Source organism: Parasteatoda tepidariorum, chromosome 5, assembly GCF_982258835.1.
Source record: "Parasteatoda tepidariorum strain Cologne lab strain chromosome 5, Ptep-v5.0, whole genome shotgun sequence".
Classification (NCBI taxonomy): domain Eukaryota; kingdom Metazoa; phylum Arthropoda; class Arachnida; order Araneae; family Theridiidae; genus Parasteatoda; species Parasteatoda tepidariorum.
Genome location: NC_141759.1, coordinates 77,048,041 through 77,072,259, shown reverse-complemented (window position 1 = coordinate 77,072,259; position 24,219 = coordinate 77,048,041). Strand labels below are relative to the sequence as shown.

The 24,219-nt window shown below is 27.6% G+C and overlaps 1 protein-coding gene across 1 annotated transcript in view; it reads left to right on the top strand.

Annotated features, from left to right (window-relative positions):
* The window catches only part of LOC139426466 (uncharacterized), a 51,265-nt gene that overhangs the window by 2,286 nt on the left and 24,760 nt on the right, over positions 1–24,219 (top strand). Inside the window, exons 2-7 of the mRNA XM_087162864.1 lie at positions 5,869–5,920; positions 6,969–7,064; positions 8,195–8,401; positions 8,996–9,103; positions 10,711–10,803; positions 12,383–12,504. Coding sequence (XP_087018990.1) covers positions 5,869–5,920; positions 6,969–7,064; positions 8,195–8,401; positions 8,996–9,103; positions 10,711–10,803; positions 12,383–12,504 — 678 coding nt within the window. The remainder of the gene's footprint in view (positions 1–5,868; positions 5,921–6,968; positions 7,065–8,194; positions 8,402–8,995; positions 9,104–10,710; positions 10,804–12,382; positions 12,505–24,219) is intronic.

Genomic DNA, 24,219 nt, shown 5'->3' with positions numbered 1-24,219 from the left:
GTATGAAAAACTAGGTGGAGGATTCAAGAACATCAGCAAACAGATTTGTTGTCATTTATGAATTTTTTTAGAAAGGTAAGAATCTATCATTCCTTAAAGATTTTAAACAAAAAATAAAAACTGTTCGTTCCCTTTTTTGAATTCCTCTATCTTGTGACTGCTCATTTCTTTCAGATTTTGTTCTGGTAACTTTCCTGGTCTAACTTGTGTGCAAACAATTTGAACATTTAATCTAATCGAATGAATTATCGCAGAGTTTCATACGGATAGTACATTTCCTAACTATTTTGTATTTAATAATCCCATAAAAATAAAAAATGAAAAGGAAAAAAAGAAACTCATTCATTTTGAGAAGAATGGAGAATTTTCTTTGTCAACTCAGTCTCTCTATTCACAGTAAGCTTTTAATAAAGGACTATAATAAATAAATCAATACTAATTTCACACCTGAGAATTGATACGAAACTTTATATTTAAGCGTAAATTTTCGCTCTCATTCAAAATGAAAGATAATTTCCATTAACAATTCATTCATTTTGTAAAGAGCTGCGAACTTTACGTTTCTGGTTTTCAGGAACTGGCTTAACTAGAAGGACCTAAACTGAATTCAAACTTAAAAATTGATGACAGAAGCTATAGATGCAAACGTAAAACCTTCACACTCATTTCAAGAAGAAGAATTCTATGAAAATTTTATAAAGAATGTAGGCATTTTTTCCCTCTAAACTTAGAATCTCAGTTTTACCTATTGCCAATTCTTACGAAATTAACAGAATCAGCAATACTACCATTATCTCAGGATTTGAATCAGAATTAATAAACCTTGTCACGCACACTGAATTTTCAGTATGAGATTCTTGTTCCCCCAGACTTATCGTACGGTTTTAAGGATACATACGGACCATATATGGCAGTACTTTTACTTTCGTTACTTGATCTGCCGGTACAAGTAAAAAGTACGTACTTTTACTTGTACTTCGTTACTTTTTAAATTTAGTACTTTTACTTGCACTTTCGATACTTTTTTAGGGGAAAAGTACAAGTATTTGTAACAGAAATGTCGAATGAAATCGTTACTTTTTTCTAAAACTCGGTAGGCTTTCTAAAAAAAAATTAATTAAAATTAAAAAAAATGTCGTCCACCGACTAAGTGGCTGGATGCAGTTGAGATGGACCTAAAGATAATAGGAATAACTAACTGGAAGGCCATGGTACAGAATAGATCAAGATGGCAAGAACTTATATATATATATGTATATGCGTATGTTTCGAAGAAATTTTGACGCGTTTTTTCTCAATTTTCCAAAACCCTCTGTCACAGTGAGGGCCCAAAATTTCAACACTCTTTTTACGAAACATTTGGGCTACATTTCATAAATTGTAACTGTCCCCATATTTTGAATATTTTGAGGGACACAAATCTAGATCAGTTCAAAATAAATTATAGCACCAATTAATTAGCTTGATTGCTGTCACCCCTCAAATATGAATGAGACTTTTTTTATTGCAGCAGACTATTTTTATTCTCATTAACGCGACAACAACGAAACTTTATATAAAGTCTAAATATTTTTTGGCAGTGTTTCGTCCTTTGTATTTTTTTTTGTATTGTATTGTAACTTTGCATTATAATTTCTAGAAATAAGGATTACACATATGATATTCGAATTCTTCAAAATAATATTAAAATCTACCGGAAAATTTGAAATCCAATGTTTGCATAATTAAATAAAAATCACATACTAAGAAGCGAAATCACAAGAAAAAAACTTCCATTTAATAATTTTTTTAAATACTATTTTTAAATACTATATTCATATTTTTGAAAAATATAAAATAATCTCTATAAATTTGCCAAGATTTAACGTTTATAAATCATAAAAATTACTGTGTTTTACATAAAACTAAGATTTTTCCGCCAAGGCTCAGGCTACTTGATTTAATTTAGCGTTAATTTAACATAATTTTTGGCAATAAAGAACAGTTAAATTAATTTAAAGTAAAACTACAAAAAAGCATGCGACATTTTAACAAAATAACCTTTGGAACTATGATCCAGAGATCTAGATTAAGCTACGTAAAATTTGAAAAAGGAATTCAGTCTTAATGCGTTACATTTTCAAAAACGAGAAAAATTAAACTTTAAATACAAATCGTAAAAGTATTTTTCACAAAAGGAAAATTTCTAACATCTGTTTACATTTATAAAGTTTAAAATTTTAATATTTTCATCAAAAAGTTAGATTTTGTTGCAAAAAAAGTCAATTTTTAGATTTCTACATTTGAGCTAACTAATAATGCAATGTAAAAAAAAAAACACATAGTACACTTAAAACGTATTTAGACATTTTTTCTACAATATAATTGAAGGAAACTCATCAAACTAATGCTGATAGACTTCGCTTTTTAATCTAAAGAACGTTTGGTATTCGGATGTATTAGTAAACCAGATCATTTAAATACAGTGAAACCTGCAAAGTTGAACACCCTTGTAAGTTGGACACCTACATAAGTTGACCTCAATTATCAAGAACGGAATTTTTCCTATATAATATAAAGAAGCAAAACCTTTGTAACTTGACCACCTGTCTATCTTGTACGCTGACCACTGAAATAAGTCAATTTTGTCTAAGAGTATTATGAAATTCTATTCTAAAACCCTCCTAAGTTGACCAGAAAAAAAAATTCAGATAATTTTCTGTCATTTTGCAATGTATGTTAAAATTTCAATTGTTTGGTGAAATAGTGTAGAAAGCTAATCTAAACCCTTTTGTGAGTTGACCATCTGGGGAAACTGTAGGGGGTCAACTTTTGACCATTTCTTTCATTCATTCATTGAAAACAGGTGTGTTAGTTGAAAAGTTGCTCTTCCAGTTGCAAATAGTGAACATTTGAATAAATGGATGCGCTGAAATATGCTTCGATCTTTTATTTGAGGTCTTTGATCTTCAAATGCAGTAAATAAATTTTGAAGTGTTCAAACAATTTTGTTTTGTTAAAGTTTTCAAATTGCATGTTTTCGTGTTCTGATATTTTAAGAAATTATTTTAATTAAACACTTCACATGCATAACTAACGAAATAATTTTTTTAAGGAAGTTACTTAATTATTAGAATTATATGTAACAACTTGAAGTTCATTCAGGTTTAAGCACATTTCTTAAGATATTCATTTGGCTATTTGCTAAATAAAATTTTTTAGTCAAGTAAAAAAAAAATTTAAATATATAGCAACATGATATAGGAAACGAAAAAGCAAACAGTAACCCACCCTCTCTATATGTTGCCCACTTGTCTAAGTTGACCACTAAAACAATGCACCACAAGTGGTCAACTTACACAAGTTTTACTGTAGTCATAAAATTTTTGTTTTCTACCCTGCCGAGTAAACTGGTTTTGATTGGATTTGAAGTAAAATTCTCTATTTTCTTTAATTACTTAGGTAACTAAACTAAATATAACCATTTCTTAAATGTTTTAAAAAAATTGAGTTTCGTGGTACGAGATGTACTTTCAATGAAAAAAAAAAAAATAAGCTATCGATAAAAATGTGTGATGTACAGAGTTAGTGCTAATAGTCTTATTCCTTCCAGATATTAGTATCTTTTGCTCAAGAGTAAATTATAAAAAATTAGTACAAAAAAATTGCGTGTGCCTAGCTTCTGAATATTTTACATATTTTTTATGTTATAAATTCATCCATAAGATCTTACAAAGTGTGTAATTATTTTTTTTATGAATTTCTGTTTACTGAGAAATCAATATTGGAAAGATTAATGCAGTAGTTTGGTTTCTTTTTTTTTAACAATGTAATTTTTTCACATTTCATTTAAACAATTAACTACAAAAAAAGTATTATTGGAGTATAGCTATAACAATACCTAGATCGAAATAACTGAGAAATGTATCTAAAGTTTTATTGTTTAAACATTGTTTCCGAAAAAGTTAATTGTTGAGAACAGGAACAAGATCTTTTAAAAACCATTTGTTGTTCATTCTTTTTTGAGCTATACTCAGTGTATGTTGTCAATTGACGGCGATTTTGAAAAGCTTTAAAAAAGTGCGATTATGAGTGAATTATTTCACCAAACCTTTACGCCTATCTGGCGAATGCACAGGAAGCAATTTCGTTTGTTTAAACAAGCGATTATTAATCACTGGTTAGACCAGATGATGAAGTATCCTCGGCCTATGCGTAAGCCTATACTTTTTATTTTATTCAAATATTAGCAGTCATGCAATTTATAGAATTTTATGTAGATAATACTTAGAAAAGAGATTTACACTCTTTCAAAGAAAAGAAATTGCAAACGTTTGTAGCAAGACAATAAAAAGTTGCAACTAATGCTACTGGCACTAAATGTCATGATGTATATTGTGGTGCCACAATAGATATTGCATATTTCCTTGCTCTTAAAATTTCATTACTATCTTAATCTTATTATTTTTAATCTTTCGCAACCGAATTTTAATTAAATTGAACAGTATATTTAATTATTATTAAAATTTATTAAAAAGTGAATATAAAAAATATTTTATTCTTTTCATAAGAATCAATGTAACGGCTAACTTTTTATTCTAATACTTATGTAAGACACATTAATTCTCTAAACCGAAAACAAAAATCTGTTTATAACTCTTTGCTCGTTATTTTTTACCACAGATATGCTTGCTTACTTGGTAGTACAAATTCTCACAGTCCTTTGGGCAATTCGCTTTCGCCAAATTATTATATTGTTGATTATGGGGGATGGCGTTATTTTTGGCTTTGTTATTTTTCGATAAATCACCAATCTTGGATCTCTTTCCTTGCTTCTAACTCTTTGCTGGGAACAATTCAGTCTCTTTTTTATTTTGCTTTTGTTTAGGCTGATCATGGAGTATTTATCACCCATGGCCGGTCCTTATTAATGTTATTATTCAAAATTTACTTAACTTAGAAAGTTTAATTATGAATAAACATAATTTTGTATCTCCAGCTCTACAAATACTAAATAAAAGCTTTATTATAATTATAATTCTGTATTAATCTTCAACAGTCATTTTCATTATCCTATCTTCATCACAATCTTCAAATAGTCAATTATGCCTTTTATATATATATATATATATATATATATATATATATATATATATATATATATATATATATATATATATATATATATATATATATATATATATATATATATATATATATATATATATATATATATATATTAAAAATGAACACATAACAAGGTTTGGGAAGAATTTTGTGAATAAGCCACTTAAAAATGTTTGAGCTGTAAGTCAATATTATTTAATGGAGAAAAAAAGTCCTTCTGATATATACTAAGTTCCAAAATCAAAATTTTAGCGACAAAAACTTTGATTTATTCTTTCAAATCTGTTTGATTGATTCTTTTTTGAAATTTCATGCATCTCATTTTATTTTAGTTTTGGTGTTTTATTTCATGTTATTGACACATGAAATACGTAGTATAAAGGATTACACAGATTTCGTTAAAAAAATAGAGTAAAAAAAGTTTACACAGCTAAACAAAATAAAAAAATATATCGTTTTTTGCATAAAAAATATGAGATTTTTAGGTAATAATAGGTAAAAAAAATATTTGTGTCATTGAAACTTGCTTCCATAGTAAAACATGCAATTATAAGTAAATTATCATTAAATTTGAAATAAAATTATGACAAACATGCACGTTGAAGACATTTTTATAATTTTCATATTTGTAATAAATAACAGTTGCAATTTTTAAAGTGTTATAAAATTAAAATAATTCAAAAACCTTTAACTTTAGATTATATTATAAACTTTAAAAGTTTGAAAACTTGAATTTTTCCTAACTGTGAAATTTTATTTTAGCTAATGAGGATGATTATGATGAAATCGAAAGTGAAGATGAAGCAATCAATGAGTAAGTAAATATTTTTTTAAGTCGCTAAATAGGAAATAATCATAATTACACTTAATTCCCTAAGAATGAATGTAAATCAAGAGTGTAAAAAAAGTAGACACGAAAAGAAAAAGAAGAAAAGAAACTTACACTCAATAAAATAAGCATCAAATCTATCAGAATATGGAGTATTTCTCATCCTACGGTGACACAAAAAATCTTGGTAGTTTATACCAAACACTTTGTTAAAGATTTTGGTGAAATTAACAATAATATGTGATTAAATTTGATAGATGAGATAACATACAGTAATTTTATCATGATACCTTACACCATGATTCGAAAATCATTTATCCGGTTAAATTAACTTCGTATTTTTTTTACTAAGTGTGTGGATCTAAGAACTATATTTTTTATAAACTACAAAGTCCTTTAATACATTACCATATGAACAGAAAATGTACCAAACAAATGATTTATATACCATATATATTGATTTTCATTACCAGAAATGTCATTACCACACAGTGAGGCAACTTAACAATAATATTTTTATACTTCAGCAAACTTTTGGGTTGTGCGTGCATTTTTATTTTTACTCATTTTGTTTTGTAATGATCAGGGTGGTCATTGTGACACAATTTATATTTTCATAACCCTAAACAAAAATGCATAATAATATGAATAACTTTGAGGGTTTAAAATAAATTTTTAAGTTAGACGAAAACAAAACTGTATTCTCATCGATTGAATCACTATTGAGTAAAGCAGTGCGAAAAATTGTAAAACCTGCTTGATTGCAGGAAAAATCAGAAAGTAGTTGAAAGGTGAAGAAAGTCAAAGAATTTTAAGATGCTCTAAACTTGCATTTATGAATTTAAAAAATGCATATTTAAATTAAAATGTTATTCCCTGAGAAAAATATTGATATATATTTTTTAAAATGATGATTTTTTTTAAAATTGATAATGAACTCTTTTCTAAAAATGAAAAAACAAGCTTAGTTTAACTTATTTAAAAATATACATACACTGAAATTTATTGAGGTTCATTTTATGTTGTTTTTTAGGATTGCGGCAATTGATTTTGGGGGTTCTGAGGAACCAGGAATTGTTGAAAACATTTCGGCCCAACCATTAGGTGATGAGGTTTTCAAAAACATCGGGTATGCTAATTTTTCCTTAAATTGAATTTTCTTCAAATTTTCAGTTAGTATTTTTGGTACATTGTTTGCTTTCTGCTATTTTCCAAATGCTTACAATTACACAGAAAACTATTGAAACTCATAGTTACTAACACATAGTTGCTAATATACAATAATTCACTCTTTGAAATTAAATTGTTAATGATTATAAAAATTGCATCCAAATTATGATCTTATAACTATTCATCAACAAAACCTATACTTTTATGATGAAAATTTTAAATTTTTTTTTTTATTTTAAGATATTTTTTAAGTATGCAGGTTGTGATTTCATAAATATACAATCCTGAAAATTTCACTTATGCTACATCTTTTTAATAACTAAAGATATAGAAGAGGCTCTACCACAGGAAATATAGTATTGCCGGAGATTGGAACATGTAAATTATTAACTGTTTATACATTTATTGAGAAAAAAACTAATTAAATCCTTGAACGAACTTCGAGACCTCTATTATTAAAAATACAAAACTTAGATATAACTTAGATTTGAAAAAATCAACGTAACATTCATTTACGTAAAATATAAACAAACTGGTAAGAAAAAAGCTTCTCTTAAATGAAATATGATATTTGAGCAACTAAATACTAGTCTCCACAAATTCCAACAGTAATAAATATGTCACCTTAAATGTATTAGTGAAAAGTCTATTTAGCTACTATGCAAACATAAAATACGTCAGAAAAATTAATTTATTCTCCTTTTAACATTATAACGTTAAACAGGATAAAATATAAAAAAAGAACTAAACAGATAAAATTAACAAATTTTTAAACAACATAAAATTAATTTTTCTTTTGAATAACATAACCGATAACATTTTAATTAGTTTATTATTAAACAGAATTCTGCCAATGTTAGTGAGTTTTTTATCTCAGTTATTTGAATCAAAAATTTAAAGCATTACATGCAAAATATTACACCTTAAGCCGGTGTAATATTCAAAAATGTTTTTTTTAAATAATTTGCACTTACACAGTTTGCAAGAGAAAAATTCACCAGTTTTTACAAGTATTATACATCAAAATGTATTCATATATGTAATATAAATCTTGCCGAAATATTAAACAATGAAATATTATTATTCTAGTGTTGAACTTGATGTAAAATATGATGAATATGGTTGTTATGTTGAGGCCGATTGTATAGATGGATTTGTTGCTCAGACTCAAACGAGTGAGAATTTTAGTGTTGCCCTAGTTGGCAAAGGTGATGAATACGGATTTTACGTTGAGTCTGATGCTAAGGAAGGTTTAGTTGAGGAAAATCCAACTTATGAGAATGATGAGAATATTGGGTACGCAAATTTATATTTAAATTGAGTTTAATTAGTACTTTTAAACATCTTTCATAATATTGTCTGTGCTGAAAATACATAAAGCTCTTTAAAGTTTTTTTTTATTTTTTTCGAAATTAATGCTTAACATTTTGACTTCTTTAAAAACATCATAATAGTCAAAAAAGCGTATATTTTTAAACATTAAAAAAATTTCAAATGTTTTAAATAACTCTACACTTAATAGTTCTTAAAACATCAACGATTATAGTAGTCAATGATTTCCTATAAGTTAACACTAACTTTGTTTTTTAACTGAAAAAGATTTAAAAAATTTATGTTAGTGATTAGACAAAATTTCAATTTTTTAATATTCTAATTTTATAACTTTCATAAGGTTCTGAATACATATTATTTTATTTAACTGAATTCCATTTTCACTTGGCATTTACTACCCTATAAATTTAAATAATATTTTCATTTATAGTATATAAAATGCTGCACACTGTAAAAATTCATATAAAATACATATCCCTGTTTTTTGATCAGGTTAAAAATTTAAAATATATTCATCCATGTGTTGAAAATCGTAAAAATTATCTTTTATCATTTTAGTGGTGACCAAATAGTGAAATGGGATGAATATGGATTTTTTGTTGAATCTGACTGTATTCGGGATTTTGTTGCTCAAAATCTGACTATGGAGGATTGTGAGAATAATAGGTATGCTAATTTGTTTTCATTTTGAATATTTTTAGTATTTAAGTAAAAATGTTTTCTGAGCTTGTCTATCAATATTTGGGGCAACTGAAGGATAATTCTAAATTTATTTTTAGCTAATTTTTTCAAACTTCAATTGCTTTACAGGATTTAAATCTCAAAAAAATATATTATAATTTTCAGAAAGACAAATATTTTAGAAAAATATAATTTAAAATACTAGTGAACTTCAAACTACAGTACTTTGATAAAATTAGTTTTTTATTCATATATGTTATGATTTTTTTATTTATATTGTTCTGAGTTCTATTTGACAATTAAATATTACACAAGAATAATAAATTTGAAGAGTAATGGGCTACTTAAGCCTTAAATTTACTTTATTTAGTTAGAATCTTAACTAAAACCTGATGACTATAATATTTTCTGTTTAATAAGACTGAATAGTATGTTAAGTTTTGCAATTTCAGGAGTATGCTGAATACCAATATTTTCAATCCAAATTTGGCCGAAACGGAAATAAAAATTCAATTGTATTTGAATTTCCTTCTCTTGCCATTCTTTTTAATAAATTAAACGGGTGTTGGGAAACAACTCATTAAATTTTTATTTAGATTTGTACTTTTCGTCATTCTCCGTTATTTTTTAATAAATAAATTGAAAAAAAAGCAAGAATAAAAGCTAAAAGAAAATTTATGTAAATAAATGTGATAAATAAGGAATGGTATTTTGAAGGTCTTCAATGACTACACAATAAATTCACAAGATTTCACAATAAATTCACAAACATCTTGTGAATTCGATAAATTCACGATATGTTTTGTAATGACGGCTCTTAGTATACAATTATAAAATCCATGTCCTCAGTGTAGATTGAAAAATTAGACTCATTGGGGATTATGAATTTCAACAATGATAAGATACAAAATGCAAAAAAAAAATATAACCAATTCCTAATGAGGAAGATGTGACAGAAAACATCAAAAACATTTATATTACGAGAAGAAAAAATACAATTATTAAAAATGCCACTAAGCTTTATCAGGCAATTAAACTTGTTTCCATATTTAAGTCTCCCTTTCCTCAGTATTGATTCTTTAGAGTTTAATTGCTTTTTTTTTACTTGCTTAAACAATAATTTACGATAATGATGGTTTAGAAGTACATACACTAATTGCCAAGCAAAGTAAAGTTCATACGACAAAAGATTAAGAAATTAGTGAAACACTTTCTACAGTTTAAACCAACACTATTCTTAGTATAAAAAAATTGGGTATTTTTAGAGTATTAACATATTTTCAATTTAGAATTTCAGGCTTAAATATTTTAATGATAATCAGTTTTCACGTTTTATTAAAACAAAATTTGTGTATACTTTTTCCAATTACTCTCACACACATTAAACCTTTACCCTCTTGTATATTACAACCAAAATATTATTCTATGAAAAAAATCAATGCTGAATTTCTAAATACGTTTAAAGTTTACTCTTTGGATATAAAAAAACTAAGCATTTTTTAATCACAAAAAATAATGAAAATTTATCATATTTCTAAAATTTATGCATTGAAAATTATATTAAAATCTATTATGTTTGCTTATAATTATAGAGTGACATATGATGTTGGAGGTTCTGGGGAACCTGGAATTGTAGAAAATGTTTCTGATGAGAAACATATTATTGATGATTTTCAGAACAAAAGGTATGGTAATCTGTCATTGATTTGAGTTACCTTTGTAATCTTAATTTTTTATTGCTATTTCAAGTGTTTTTGCTTAAGCAGAGCGCTTACGATATTTCTTCTTTTTTTCACTTTTATAACAACATCATTTCTTGAAAAAAAAGAACAATATGTATCCTGCTGGCAAAAAGTAAACTGCGAAGCAATGATGCATGACCCGTGAATAAAACTTGAATAAAAAAAAGGACAATATTCGCCGTTTTCTGTAGCTGTAAAATATAAAATAAATTCGAAAAATAAATATATTATAATTTCGAAGAATAAATATATTAAAAACATATTTAAAAAATTGCTGAATAAAAAGAATTATGATTTCAAAACTCCACCTGCGATACAGTACATTCTTGACTTCAGAGACACTGTTAAAAAGTAGTGTTTTATTTTTGCTTTAAATGTGCCCAAAAAAATAATAACTTATAATTATAAGATATACAAGTACTTTTAAAAATTTAAAATAATCATATCTCATTGTTTGTAGTTTAAAATTATTTCCCTGGTAATACTCATAACATTCTCGTGCATAATTGGAAAACGAATTTATATGAGGAAAATAAATTAGAAAATATACTTTTAATAAAAAAGTTTTTTTATTTAATGATCCAAGTTATGATTTCGTAATTATATACCATTGTAACAATACTTTTTTTGTTCATCTTTTTAATAACTAAAAATTGTCAAAAGCATGTAAATTGTACGTAAAATATTATTGGAACATGAGTTTAAATGTTTATATATTAATTAAAGAATTAAATAATTCCATTTAATGAAATTGAGCCCTTTTTATCTAAAAATATACTTAAATTGAATAAAATTTAAGTTTTAGTATAAAGTATAAAAGTATAAAGTATAAAAGTAAAGTATAAAGCTTCAGTATAAAATATTTAATGTTAATTGATAACTTTACCGACTAAATTAAATGAAACTATAATAGTGAGATTATAAATGCGGCATGCAGTATATGTAAGGAATAACACAATTTAAATTTATTAATTCTCTTACGATGAGAATGTTACAATGAGATTACGATGAATAAAATCGTGTTATAAATTTATGTACCTTTTTGCAAGAAAATGTTAAAACAATATGAAACAATGAACAATTAAGTTCCATGAGCAAATATAGTTGATAGCTGATAGCAAATAGTTGATAGCAAATATTTGAAACTAACAGTAAGTTTTTTTAATTTTTTTAAAAAAGTTTAAATTTATTTAAAATAAATTTAACATTTATCATGAATTACGAAGCACTTTTTTTCGAAATTAAAGTTTGAAACTAGAACGGGTTTACACGTCTTAATAAAAATCTACTATTTTTAAAATAAATTGGTGAAACTATTCCCTGTTTCAGTTTAGAACATTCATATATTTTATTTCCTTTTAATGAAACTCATTGATGAAGAATCTTCCTTTAATAGTCTTTGGACACGAAATTTGTTGATTTCAAAAATAACATTACTTGTATTCTCAAATGAATTAGTTGTTTATCAAAATAATTTGGTACAGATATTACTTCAATTATAAGAAATTATTTATTTTTTCAGAAAGGATATTAAAGAGTGTGAGATCACTTTGAATGGTGAAGGAGTAGACTGCACTGCAGACAACAAAATAAAAAAGAAAGGGTTTTGGTCATCTTTGAAAAACCTGTTTTGTTCATGCTGCAGTAGGAAATAGGTTGGAATGAGTGGAAGAAGTATTGTGTAAAAAAAAAAAAAAAAAACTGAAAGGATGGAAAAGATTGTGAGATACTTGAATGACAAAGACGAAAAATGTATCGCAGGAAAAAAAAAGCAGTTCTGTACTTAAAAAACAATTAAGTCAATGAAAGCAATTTCATGATTTGATAGATATGATTTTGCTGAAAGGATGTTAAAGAACAACTTAAATAAAGAAGAAATTGTTTTACAGAGTGGAAAAAAAAAAGAAAAAACTATTTTGCACTTAAAAACAAAAATAAGCTATTTTTCATGCCAGCCACAGAATCTCAGTATAGTTAAATAGATATTTTTGCAAAAAAAAAAAAAAAGAACTTAAATTGTAAGAAAAGTGCATGATTGCTATTACAATAAAAAAATAATTTCACTCTGTATATAAAAAAAAAAAAAAAAAAAAAACAAGGGGTACGATTATAGATCCACCTCCTCGTGGTGTACCCCGGAAACGTTTCGACGGCTAAGAGATCTATAACTCCAACATCATCAGTTTTTTTCCCCTTCTGAGATTTTTAATCAGCTTATTGCTGCATTGAATTTCAACTGACTTCGCCCTGCTTAAAAGGCTTGACTTGCTACAATATTTAAGAAAACATTAAATTTAAATTTTCCCATGACAGGAAACAAATTTAGAGGTGAAAACTCTTTGTTGCGTCCCATTCTCTGGTTATCAACTTTATTTATTCCCCAAGTTTTGACAAACATAAAAAACAATCTATTATCTCAATTATACACCATTAAACAAATGGACAAAATTGATGATAAGTATGAAATTGTGAAATTTTAAGCATGGGAGGGGTGTCATTTCTTCAGAATCTATTCTTGATACTTCCCTCTATCATATAATCAGCTCTCTATAATCTTCTAATTGATGAAGAGCCAGTCTGATTGAAAATTTTAATGTCCACTCCAGGCGGTGGGGCTACACTGATATCAATCCTGTTAGTTAAGTGACAAAGAATCACCGCACATTAGTCGTGTTTTAGAAAAAAAAATTGGCTAAAACTTCGTACTTCGATTATATTTTCCTCAATATAAGGTTTTCGAGTACATTGATTAAGAATCTGAATTTGGAATTTCAATATTTAAAATGGCAGAGTTTTAATAACAAAAAATAGCCTAATTCACCATTTGATATTACTTTAAAAAAAGTCCTTTTTTTCTGTAGATTTGATGTTAGATATTACTATTTATTCCAAACTCATTATGGCATTTTGGCAAGTAACAAAAAACGAAAGAGAAAAATAATACAAAAATGAAGAAGAAAGAAAAAAAAAATAGTGCGTGAAGTCCCTCCGCGCGGAAGAAGTTAAACTTCGTACCCTGCAACGTTAATTGTTGAAGAAGCAGCAGTCGTAGAAGGATCACTAGTTCTATTCAACGACTCTTTTTCCTGCTCCGCTCGCTTCCATGCTCTGTAATAACGGTAATATTGTGCATTTCTCCCTCGTGGACCTCTTGAACCAGTGGAAGTGCCTTGCCATGGAACCAGTGGAAGCGCCTCATCGCCTTGCCATGGAAAATGTATTTGTATTAATAATGTATGTGAATGCGTCATAATGTAATTTCAAAAGAGAAAACCTAACAATCAATTGATATTCACAAGAGACGTACCTGGACATAGCCTTAAATCCGTCGCATTGTCAGTGGGATTGTTTTCACTCATTTTTTACAATTGTTATCCACTAAATTTGAAAATAAAAAATACTATCCTATTAAATCTATGTGTATCAAATCAAACTAAAAAAATATTTATAGAAAAACAATTCGCGATCGCAACGCTCGAGTACGCCCTCTATCGGGAGCCTGTAAATATCAGACATTAATTTATCACGTTTTCATTTAGTTCCATCAAAACCATCGGCCATGACGGACGCCATTTTCTTAGCAGCAAATAAAATCAAAATTTCCCTAAGGAACAGCTGAAGAACTTGAAAAAACTAACCAGAACATGCCAAACATTGAAGCAGAACACGCCAAGCATTTGAAGAACAATTTCTCAATAATTTTTACCTTTCTATAACCAACAACACAACTTACAATTTCATGATCACTTGCTGTTACAGATGTGTATATTACGGTAAAATAATTTTTTCTGTCTTCAATTCATTACAATTTAAAATGAAGTCAACATTGCTTTCGTCATTCCAATAAAGAAATGTGAATTCAGAACGTCAAGAACTGCAATAGTTATAGAATTCTTCTATGTTATAGAACAGTATATATTTCTGTATCTATATAATTCGGAAAACAACAATAAAGAATCCACCAAATTACCTGAAATAGTGTCATTTGTGTTGATAATTAATAAATTTTTTATCGTTTTCTTGGTAAGTATTTCTTAGTTTTGAAAGAATAGATAATTTCAACTAGAATTCAGCTGTTCTGTTTTTAAGCTACATATTCAAATTCATATCGAGATCTTACAATTATAAAATTTTGGTGCGTTGTATGTTATCTAAAAGTAATAAAGGGATAATCTATGTACATATTATTTGAAAATAAAACTTTCAAACGAAGAACATTTCATTTGGAACTCTGCGGATTTATGAAGAAGGCAAGTGTTATGATTTTTATAATAAAAAATTAGCTTGTAAAACTTTTTTTTCTTATTTTAATGATAGTTCTCTACAGAATGGTTTCTTACGTCTGATTAAAAACTATAAGAAAAGAAACTATATGAAAGTTTTTATTTCAATGTGAAGAATTCTTAAAATCGTTTTTTTATCATAAGAATTCTTTATTTTCCGTTTTACAGTTTATAATTTTTTGATAAAAATTGTTGTCAAAATACTTTTTTTGAAAACATAAATGGTACAACATTGTGTGTTTATGTATACTTCTTGCATATTCCAATGTTTCAAGTAATATGACTCAGAAAAGTATGAATAAAAATTCGGTACTTATGTATTAACGCCACAACAGCTACAGATTTGGCTGTTTTTAAGTGACGCCAATCTACACCTAAAGTTTGTGACAAATCATAAAACGAAACACTTTATTTAAAATCAAAGTAGTTTATCGGATTTCGGTGGACAATGGGCAAAATATTTCGCTCCAGAAAAAATAAAATTGCATCTTGTTCTAATTTTGGCAAATCCCAAAGACGCATTTTCGTAGCACTAAAAAATGGTAACAAAAATCGAAGAACAAATCATTTTGGAATTCTTCTAATTTATAAAGCAGGTAAGTGTTAATTTTTATAAAATAAAAAATTTTACTTTTAAGAAGTTTTTTTCTTGATGATAGCTTTCTATAGAATGGTTTTCTACGTCCGATTAGGAATTAAAAAAGAAAAAACATGAAAGTTGTTTATTTTAATATAAGGAATTTTTAGAATTGATTTTTTTTGTTTTTTATCGTAAGCATTCTTTACTTTACGTTTTTCAGTTTCTAAATAATGATTTTCATTAAAACTTAAAATTTTTCGATAAAACTACTTGTCAAGAAACTTTATTTACAAAATTAAATTACATAAAATTATGAAGCTTATGTATACTTTTTGCTTATGTTAATGTTTGAAGTAATATGATTCTTAAAACTATGGAATGTAAAGTTTAAATAGGCCTTTCAGGTTATATCATTAAATTTAGTAAAAGTATTTCTCAGGCATTAGATTTTAACTCTAATAAGAAGATACATATTTTTTTCTGTTTATTTACAAATATTTTTCAGATGTGTTTTGGATATTCCTTCTTTTAAAAAAAAAAGAGATACCATCTTGTTTTCGGTTGTATAAGAAAGGATATCAAACATTTTTCTTTTTTAAATTTAATAAGCCACATTAACGGAACCACATTAACGGAGAAGGAACGTTACAATGCTACAAGCTACATTAAAGACGTCTCCAGAGTAACTGAATGACGGTTCATATAGAAATCGCAGGTATGCGTCTCATACAACAACCCCCCTATAGTTCGTTGCGATCGCGAATACTTTTATGACTTTTATTATTTTTATGCTAGTGAGAACCAAAACAATAAGGAAATGAATGAGGGAAAACTGGATCCTACCACGTGATTTCCCGGCCAATAAAAATGTAGCGTTAAACGTTTAACGCAACCTTGTTGGAAGTCGCATACGAAGTATAACTTCAAAAATGCACTGTGGGGCTACTTTGTGCAAAGTTTCATTCGTTTTTTTTTTTCGACAGAAAAATGGTCAGACGTTATAAAGAAAATACCTGGAACGAGAAACTACCGTGATTACACTTTAGAAAATCTGCAACAATGTTTGCAAGCAGTTGCTGGTGGTATGTCGATTGCAGAAGCTTCTCGGAAGTACAAAATCCACAGAAATACTATCTTTAATAAAATTCATAAGAAACACGTGAAACGTGCTGGTAAACTATTATTTTTCTTCTACAAAGATTTTTTAATGAATTAATCAAACGATTTAACACATAAAAATATATTTTATTGGACATCAGGAGATTTTGACAGAAACTGAAGAGCAAATTCTGTCATGTTCATTCAAGCATGTTATGTTCAAATTTATCAATATTATAAATGCTAATGAATATGTAATAATTATTATTTTTGAAATTTCATCTATTTCAATGTTCAAAAATGTATATGGTTTCCTTTTGTTTAAACTCAAATGTTTCGAAATAAACATTCTTTTTAAGAAAAAATTCTTTATAAAAAATAGTTTTTTAACGCTGAAAATTATTTTCAAACTAATATCTTTTCATATCTTGATGTTTGTGTTATTAAAAATGTCAACAATTAACTTTTTTAACAATTTTATATCAATATTTTACTAAAAACATGATTATTAAACTGAATTCCTATCGCTGCACAAAGTAGCCCCACTTGGGGGCTACTTTGTGCAAGGTATGTTTTGAGTTATTATTTGAAAATATTACATACAAATAATGTCAATATTGATCAAATTCACTCGTCTGAGTCCAGTTATGAATATAATATCAATAAATTTCTCTAAAGTTTGAATTAACATAGTTTTTTTACATATCGAAGTTCAAAAACTGCGAAATCCTGCACAAAGTAGCCCCACATGACGGTAGATGATTTTATTTTTATAATTGATGGAAATCATTACCACCAATCGCTTAACCATGTGGTGATTTCCTTTTAGTTTTCCCGATGAAGTTTTTACCATTATTTGCATTTTCGATTTGCTGCATACAAAATTTTTTATGCTACGGCATCATTTAGATTTTGGAAGGCAATAACTGAAAAGATGCCTCAAATTTCGCAGTCTCTCAAAAGCTTAGCTGACATCACAAACTTATATTTATTTGAAGTACCCTATGCGAGATAAAATCATTATTAGCTTTCAATGCATCAGCTCGAGCTAAAAGTTTAATACGATTAGGTTAACATATAAAGTAAATATATGAATCTCAAAATCAATCGATCATTTTTAATGCTTTTCGGTATCGAGTTTTTATTCTAATATTAATCTTTTTTTTTTGTATTTTTTCTTCATATGTCAAATAAGAACACACACATAAGCACACCTTTTTTTCACAAGAAATCTACGTATAAGTCTTAGACACATGAAATGAGGGGTTCTATAATGTTTATTTGTATGTACCATTATTTTTCGCATAGAATTTAGGTTTGAAATATAGATTCTCTTTTTCGAAAAATAAACTCTGGTAGCATCTGAGAATGGATCAAAACACGAACTATAATTTTTGTATAATGACATATATAAATGAACATTATCGCAGTATTTGGTTCAATACTTGAATGCCTAATATGAATTTTAGGAATTTCAAATATACAGTCAAACCCCGCTATGGATGGTGTTTTCTACACTAGGGAACGCTGCAAGCTGGGTACCGCCTAAATTTCCGGGTTACTGTTTCCGTTGTATTTTAAAGCCATTTGGCATCATTGTGTTTTGAGATTCTTGCAAACAGTGTATTTTATTACTTATTACTTGTGTTTACAATGCTAACAATACTGTTGTTTACAATGCTAAAAGTGTTAACACTAACGTAAGATGGTGCACAGCTTGCAACAAGAACAAACAGTAATAAACTTATGGAAAGACGCCATATCAAGACTGCCAAAAAAGCGAGTTATTCAAAATCTAGCAACCATGTCACCTTCTTTAACAATATATCTCTAACAAACTAAAAGAAATTTTCACTTCAAACTCACCAGAATTACATATTTAATATTAATATGGCAGATTTGAGCTCAGAAATTATCTAATTTATTTCTTTTATTGAAAACAAAATTATCCGTTTGAAAACATCGCCTATCAGAATAACATGTAGTAAGCAGCGGCAAACTTTTTAACCGGAACTAGAGTAGGTCCCGAGCTCGAGATTGTTATTGTTTACTTTTCTACTGAAAACACCATCCATAGTGAACACGGTTTATAGTGAACTCCCGGATATAGTGAACGAAATGTTCGGTCCCGTGCCTTGCTATACACGTATAATGTTATTTTTCATGGATATAGTGAACCAAAAAAGTGAGGAAGTTGGATATAATGAACTTTTTTCTGTCTTTGATTGATTTCTTTTTCATTTTTTTTGTAATAATTTTGAAATTTCTACTTCAAAATAAGTACATACACCGATTCCTAAAACCATCTATAGAGGGGAATTAAGCAATAAGCATTTTTTCTTGTTTGCTTCTCAATCATTGCGTAGCATATTATTTCTCAAAGAGGAATGATTGAATTGAATGCCAATTGATTTATTTCATTTTAAGCAAATATGGAGCTTTGATATTTTTTAAACTTTTATAATATTTTGACGTTCTCTGCATTTTAGCAGAAATTGCGATATTTTGCTACAAGTTTTTGTATTGTTTGCATTTTAAAGTAATTTTTCAGGTATTTTTTTATTTTTCTGGGAATTATGAGTGTTTTTGTGGTCGATTCTGGTATTTTCTTGTAAATATGGGTATTTTTATACTAGTTATGGGTTAGGTTAGTTAACTCTAGTATGGTTATTTAACTCTTGTTAGTTAATCCTTTTGAAAAAATTAACTCAGTAATAAGGATTAAAAGAATCGCTAGTGACTTCACACAAGAACTATCAATGTAAAATCAATAAACAAATTATACACTCTGAAAAAACAAATATCTTTTTCAAAATCGGGAAACTTGTTCCTACCAACAAGACACTTAAAGTGCCTTTTTAAAAGACGTTTACCAGTCGAAATGTTTTTTTCTAAGGATAATTTGAGTAAGTGAAAAAGTGATTTCAATATATGGCTCACCTTTGGAACCTGTGGGAAAACCTTAGGCGCAGAAGCTACAAATTTGAAATTGTACTATAAAATAAATGAAATTTTATTTTACAATTAAAAGTATACGTGATATATATTAGAGATAGGTGTAAGATGTTACAAAAAAAATTTCAGCCACACAGATTTAACCAGAAAATTAGGAAAAATCCTCAAAGCAAAGCCATTTTTGGCTTCCTACCTTAAGTTTTGATTCAATAAGTTGTTTCACTTTAATAAGTTATTAAATATGTCGAAATGTATTTTGTTTTCCATGTGTTTGTGCGCTTTCCTTTCATACAGTTAATCAATTTTTTTAAAATAATATTTTCTCTTGAATATTCTCGCGCCACCCCTCTAGTGTGCTCGCGCCCTTCTAGGGGGGCACGCCCCACAGGTTGAGAATCACTGTCTTAGACTGAATGAGCCTATTTAGTGTTTTATTATTTCTGTCTCAATAAACATCTAAGCAGCTACGAATTTCACACAACTGGATAGCACCGGAAATAATTTCGATTTTTTGTGGCCTTTTAATTTTCTTACCTAAACTATTATCTTAATTGTAAATAGACCATTCCTCTATCGTTGGCCAGACACGTTAAAAAAGCTCCGAAGCGTTGGCCTGACGCTTTACTGCGAAATGTTAAGATTCCTTTATTTTCCAGCTCACCGTAAATGATGCTTGTCCAAACTTGATGTTACTAAGCCTCCATTAGAAATATTTAATCATTTGGCGCCCCCCCCCCCCATGAAGATTTCATAAAATAAAAACACAAACATTTTTACTCTTATAAAATTTATTCATACAAAGTAATAGAGAACGATTTTTTATTATTGTTTTTAATGTGATGGTGAGTAGGGCATGTGAATGAATTTGAATTTTTGATAAGCTTCAAAAGAAACTCGAAAAAAAATTTTTTTTACTAATTTTATCCTTTTTTCAATTTATCGGAAATATGTAAAAGAAATATTTTAACAAATTAAGCAATTTTTTTAAAATCTTTTTTCCGAATTTTAAAGTAAACATTTATATTACAATTCAAGAAGTAGATAAATAACTATATATTCAGAAAACTACGCCTCACACCCTTAACTATATCGCGATTTCCACAATAAAATGTGAAAATATTATACTAATGTTTTCTCACAAAATACCCAATGTGTACGAAAATTACTACTGCAAATTTGAATTTCTTTCAAATGATCGAAATATAATGTGAAAAACAAATTTTATCGTAACTATCACGAATTTAAAATCAGTGAAATTTATTCGCTCAGAACATTTTATTTTCTCCACTCCTGATAGCAAACCAATTCCAACCGTAGAATATAAAAGTTTTTTAAATAAAGATTGGAATATGGACGAATTAAATTACATATCAGAATAATACAGAAATGGCTTAAGGTTTGAGTTGAGTAGATCAGTTAATGAATCATTAAAGTGCCGACTGAAGACGTGATATATATATATATATACAGAAAAGGGCACTGCAAGTTTTGAAAGGGGTGATATTATGTAATAACGAAATTTGATCCTGAATTTTTAAATTACCCTCTTAAACTATTTTTGTGCATAATTCACAAAATAACACAAATACAAAATAAATATATATTTTGCGAAATATATAGTTAAAATAACGGAAATATTTTAAAGTTATGAAAAAATAGTTAAATCAAGCTAAAAGACAATCTCTGAATATAAATTTTCCTCAAAAAAAAAAGTAAACCAAAAAAAAGTTAATTAATGAAAAACTAGAAAGCTTTCTTTTATATTTTAAACTTAAAATTATGAGAAAATAAACATTTAAAGGTGTGTTTTTAAATGAAAAGTATTTTTCAAATAAAATAGTAAGATTTAAAATTATTGAAAAACTTAATATGCTTCCCAAGTAAAAGATGTGAATAACTTTGAGGCTAAATACCATGTAAATTTTAACTTTATAACTGATGGACTTCATAAAAAAGTTACTAAAATTAAGGAATAAAATTGATAATTAAAATTGAATGCTTATCATTAACTAATTATAGTCTAACACATAGTCTACCACTGAGGATATTTTACCTCAGCTCCGTGGTTGATGAGAGCCGGGTGCGGAATTTGTATCGTATCAACCAGCCATTGTTGGGATTCGAACCCAGGAGCCCGGGTCACCTCATTGGGATGCAGGACCTCTATACCCAGAGCCACTATGGCCCCCAATAAAGAGTTATTAATAAATTTGTTATGCTATTTCTTTGAAAATCCTATCAGGAGACACGACACAGATCCTAAACTTCTTTATACTCATCGTCCACTTTGCAAGGCAAAGTTTTTTTCAACGCCGCCTGAAAAAACGTATAACAAATATTTATGAAGCAAAAAGATTTTCTTGCATTCATTGATTTCGACATGATAAATTCTGGAATTTTATTTTTATTTTTACAAAAAAAAATTTACCTTTCGTGACAATAAACGTTAACTGCCGACTTCTAGGTAAAGCGTAAAATAACTTTTAAACTTACTTTGTTAGAAATCGCATATTTTGATGACATAGTTAAAATTTCACGAAGAATAGCTTGAACACAGAACAGAAAAAAATTTCAAATCAAGGCTTTCAATTTCAAACTTCGAAAATTACACACTTTAAAATTATATGAAAATACTTTACAATTCTAAATGTTTTTGACTATTATTAAATAAAGTAATAAAAAAATATAAATATTTACAAAAAAAATTTTTTTGTGAGGAACTATCTATGGATAAACGAATTTTATAATCGTTTGCAAAAAATTTTCAATTCGCTTAAAAAGTTCTCGAGATCTCTCGAAGTACTCAAGAACTAAAATTAACATTATGGGGTTTAAATTTTAGATCGCTCTGCTAACCAACTTATGGGGGACCATGGTCAGGGCTCCAGATATCCGAAACTATCGAAAAAAAGGGTATGTTTACTTCGAGAAAATACGTTTTTGTGTCTAATTTCGAGACTCAAAATATCATCTGCACTAATTAAAAAACATATTTAAGGTCATCTCATAAATCATAATTTACTTTACAAAATGCACGTTTGTCTTCAGTAACTCACGTCATCCTTAAATAAATAATATTTGAGTATTTCATATAGCTAAAACATAATAAATAACGAAACGAATACAAAGAACTTCATTAATTCAATAAAAAATAAGAAAAGAAAACGATAAACTTATTAACCTTTTTGCAGCAGCGTGTTACTTAAACCATTTGAGCGATTCTTGTATTTTTTCCCACATAGAAAAAAAAATGCATCGCTTTTTCATATGCTCCAACACTATATGGAAACTGTATTTTTTGGGTTCTAGTCTTGGTATATTCATGAATTTGTATATTATCGTAATGTCTATATTTTTTGTGGTGTATATACATGAACATGTATATACACCACTATATCATGTATATACACTTGTATATACATGAACATGTATAATATCGTAATTTCTATTTTGTGCATTTTACTCTCTATTACAAAGGATTAAAAACATGAGACAGAAAGGTAAAAGGCTTCTTCCAGATTTTATCTTGTGCACTTAGAAATGATGATTTGCGCTCTATCTGTAAGAAATGTGTTAACAGTTAAGGTAAGTTTAGTTTTAATAAAACTACGCCTCTGCATTTGTAACATTACCTGATAACCTTTGACAAAAAATCCCCTTCTAAGCCTCAATTTCATACCTCTATTAGAATATTATTAAACTCGAGTACATTTTTTAAAATTATTTAATGTTTTTCTGATCCTCCCTTACCCCCACTACTCTAAAAAATACAAGATGCTGACTTGTCTGCTTTATGGATAATATTTTTGATTGAGAGCAGAAGTGCATGGTTCTTGGTAAAATAAAACTGATTTCGAAAACAACTAATATTGTGCTCAACTACAAACATTCGTCCAATTCTCATTTTGTCGCCAAAGGAGATTGTCCAGACATTAGCTGAATGAACTAAGATTCTGTCAGTTTTTGTTTTCAAATCTCTTCCACCTAGTAAAATTTTTTGAAAGCTGTTGACATACCTCAAAATAACTTCATCTTAAAAAAAATTTCAGGCATGAAAGAATTTTTTTAGATCCCTTATTACGTTTTGCATCCCATATTCCCTAAAAATAACTCAATCACAAAAAAATTTTTTAATAATAATAATAATAAAATATAAAAATACAAAATATCTGATCTGAAAGGAGTTTCTTACAAACCCATATGACTCCTTACATCCCTGAAAATAGCTCAATCTAAAGAAGAAAACTAAATCCAGGTATGAAAGAGTTAATACAAAATTGATAAATATTATCACTGCCATAATCGATAGTAAGATAAAGTATAAATAGTTTTTTCATTATCATAATTCTGTCTATACCCTCTCTTATCTTATTAAAAAAACCTTTATCATTTGAAGCTTTCACTTCCTCCAAAATTTTGTGTTAATCAAATCAAAAGTGATGT